General features: G+C 54.9%; 1 protein-coding gene across 1 annotated transcript in view; it reads left to right on the plus strand.

The window, feature by feature from the left end:
* The window catches only part of ZIC2 (Zic family member 2), a gene marked incomplete at its 5' end in the record, with an annotated part of 13,131 nt that continues 10,082 nt past the window's right edge, over positions 1 to 3,049 (plus strand). The window contains 3 exons of the mRNA XM_012805028.1: positions 1 to 793; positions 2,555 to 2,718; positions 2,917 to 3,045. Coding sequence (XP_012660482.1) covers positions 1 to 793; positions 2,555 to 2,718; positions 2,917 to 3,045 — 1,086 coding nt within the window. The remainder of the gene's footprint in view (positions 794 to 2,554; positions 2,719 to 2,916; positions 3,046 to 3,049) is intronic.

A 3,049-nucleotide genomic window follows, 5' to 3' on the forward strand; every position in this document is an offset into this window, starting at 1 on the left:
GCCGCTGCCGCGCTCGGGCCCCATGCCGCGCACGTTGGCTCCTACTCTGGGCCGCCCTTCAACTCCACCCGGGACTTCCTGTTCCGCAGCCGCGGCTTCGGGGACTCTGCGCCGGGCGGCGGGCAGCATGGGCTGTTCGGGCCCGGCGCAGGCGGCCTGCACCACGCGCATTCGGACGCGCAGGGCCATCTTCTTTTCCCCGGCCTCCCGGAACAACACGGCCCGCACGGCTCGCAGAATGTGCTCAATGGGCAGATGCGCCTCGGGCTGCCCGGCGAGGTGTTCGGGCGCTCGGAGCAATACCGCCAGGTGGCCAGCCCGCGGACCGACCCCTACTCGGCGGCGCAACTCCACAACCAGTACGGCCCGATGAATATGAACATGGGTATGAATATGGCAGCGGCCGCGGCCCACCATCACCACCACCACCACCACCCCGGTGCCTTTTTCCGCTACATGCGGCAGCAGTGCATCAAGCAGGAGCTCATCTGCAAGTGGATCGACCCTGAACAGCTGAGCAACCCCAAGAAGAGCTGCAACAAAACTTTCAGCACCATGCACGAGCTGGTGACCCACGTCTCCGTGGAACATGTCGGTGGCCCGGAGCAGAGCAACCACGTCTGCTTCTGGGAGGAGTGTCCGCGCGAGGGCAAGCCCTTCAAAGCCAAATACAAACTGGTCAACCACATCCGCGTGCACACAGGCGAGAAACCTTTCCCTTGCCCCTTTCCGGGCTGCGGCAAGGTCTTCGCGCGCTCCGAGAACCTCAAGATCCACAAAAGGACACACACAGGTAACCGCGGGCCGAGACGGGGATCGGTTCTGAGGGAGAGGGGCTGGGGGTGTCGGTGTTGAACACAGCGCCAGCCGGGCGCCTGGAGTGAGAGATGTGTTTTGTGTGTGCGAGAGAGCCAGCAGCTTGTTTTTGTTGGAGGATGAAAGAATATTATTCAGCTGGATTTTTCCATGTGCGGAAATTGAGTTTTAAACGATCAGCGAAACAGCAAATGTATGCTGTGGGTCATGCAATTGCTGGGTTTGCTAAGTCTCAGTTAATAATTTCTGTTCTAAATAGAACGCACAAAATAAAACCGCTTTCTAACTTGGTGCCCGGGAATCGAGCCTAGAGAGGATTTTGCCAGCTTGTCTGAATGTGCTTTTCTGCTCCGGGGGATGTCTGTGTTTGAGTAGCTTGTGTGTTTTCCCATTTCTTTTACTCCGCATCCAAACGCCCTTCTTGGGACTGTTTTCCCATTAAATTAGTCTGGTGTGAGCCGAAGCTGTAAAGCGTTTCTCATTTTTAAAGTGTTTTTTAAAGCTGATCTCGGGGTGGGTCGTGGGGGTTTTACGGTGGTTTCACAGCAGTTTGTGAAATTCTAATGGGTACCAGAGGGTTTGCGATTCCCAACTTGTACCCACAACCCGGTCAGCCAGAGCCCCAGGCGGCGCAGCCCTGCGGGGGGATCGCGTGAGAAGCGAGAGCCGCAAAAGAACGCGCCTCCCGTCTCATAGATTATTCATCTATGACCAGGTCCCAGCCAAAATCGTGCCAGACGATTTCCTAAAAGAAAGCCAAATGTTTTAGTAAGTTCCCCCGTCAATATTTACTCCGAAGTGGGGATGCGCCAGCGGCCTATTGTTCTCTTCCGGGAAGGGAGGGAGCCGAGGTGCGAGACAAGCTTTTAACAAGGTTTAAAATTTGAGAAATTTATTTGCATGCAATGCTAGCTTTCCAGTCCTGTGTCTGAGCGGATGTCTTTAAGAAACAATTTAGGTGCTAATGGAATTTAATGTTAAACGGTCCCCTTTCCAAGTGGAACGATGTTTGAGTTCTCACACCTCTAAATGACTCCAAGCATTTGGAATTCTGGCAACAGGATGCAGGGACCGCCAGAAAATTAAACAGGGAGATTTTGAAAGCCTTTGCTGGTCCCCCCCCCCCTCAGCTTATGTCCCTGCACAAACGCTAGATGCTGCCTTATCTCTAATAATTTGCTTTCTCCCCGCCCTCCCAACTTACTTGTAAAATACTGGAGGTGATAAAACTATGGCTAATTTACAGAATTTTGGATGGAAAACACTGGCTCAGTAACTAGCCACAGTCGGTCCCCCAAACAACGCACAGCAACTCCAAATGCAATTGCCTACTGGCCTCGGAGAGAAACCGACAGCAGCCTGTGTGATTTTGATAATGCCCCAAATATTTTGTCATAATAACAGCTTCTCCATGGTGAGACCAACTTGTTAGAAGCTGCGAATCCAGAAAGGCAGGCAGGGCCAGGAGCTACCCCAAATTCGTTAGAAATTTGAGGAGATGGGCGTCAACCTGAAAGAAAGTAAAGTAAATGAATAAGGAGGACTGTCAGGTGGGAAGGAAGGTGGTTAATTTAAACTAGGTTCTGTCACAGAGGAGATTAGATATGTTTAAGGGACATAGACCCCTGTCGCCCTTCCTTCCATCTCTGTCACCCGCGGCCCTGCCCCCTCCAACTCTGGGTGCAAGTTCTGAGGGCTTCAGATTTCCAAAGCAAGCACTGGTGTTTGCTGTCCACAGGGGAGAAGCCCTTCCAGTGTGAGTTCGAGGGCTGCGACCGGCGGTTCGCTAACAGCAGCGACAGGAAGAAGCACATGCACGTCCACACCTCGGATAAGCCCTATCTCTGCAAGATGTGCGACAAGTCCTACACACACCCCAGCTCGCTTCGGAAGCACATGAAGGTACCACCGCGGCGGCTGGGAGGAGGGCGAGGCCGGCCTGACGTGCAGGTTCTCAACCAGTCTGGGAGGGATCCCAGGGCCTGGGGAGATTGGGGACCGGGGCATTTCTGGGGGTGCTCCCCCGTGGGGGGCAGTCCCACAGCAGCTGCACTCACACCCAGTCCCCTCTGGTCCCCCCTCCTGGCTTTTGTCTTGCAGGTCCATGAGTCCTCTCCGCAGGGCTCTGAGTCCTCCCCGGCTGCCAGTTCCGGCTACGAGTCGTCCACGCCCCCGGGATTGGTGTCCCCCAGCGCTGAGCCCCAGAGCAGCTCTAATCTGTCTCCAGTGGCGG

The sequence above is a fragment of the Otolemur garnettii genome, unplaced genomic scaffold, assembly GCF_000181295.1.
Source record: "Otolemur garnettii isolate 467f Iridium unplaced genomic scaffold, OtoGar3 scaffold00034, whole genome shotgun sequence".
Taxonomy (NCBI): Eukaryota; Metazoa; Chordata; class Mammalia; order Primates; family Galagidae; genus Otolemur; species Otolemur garnettii.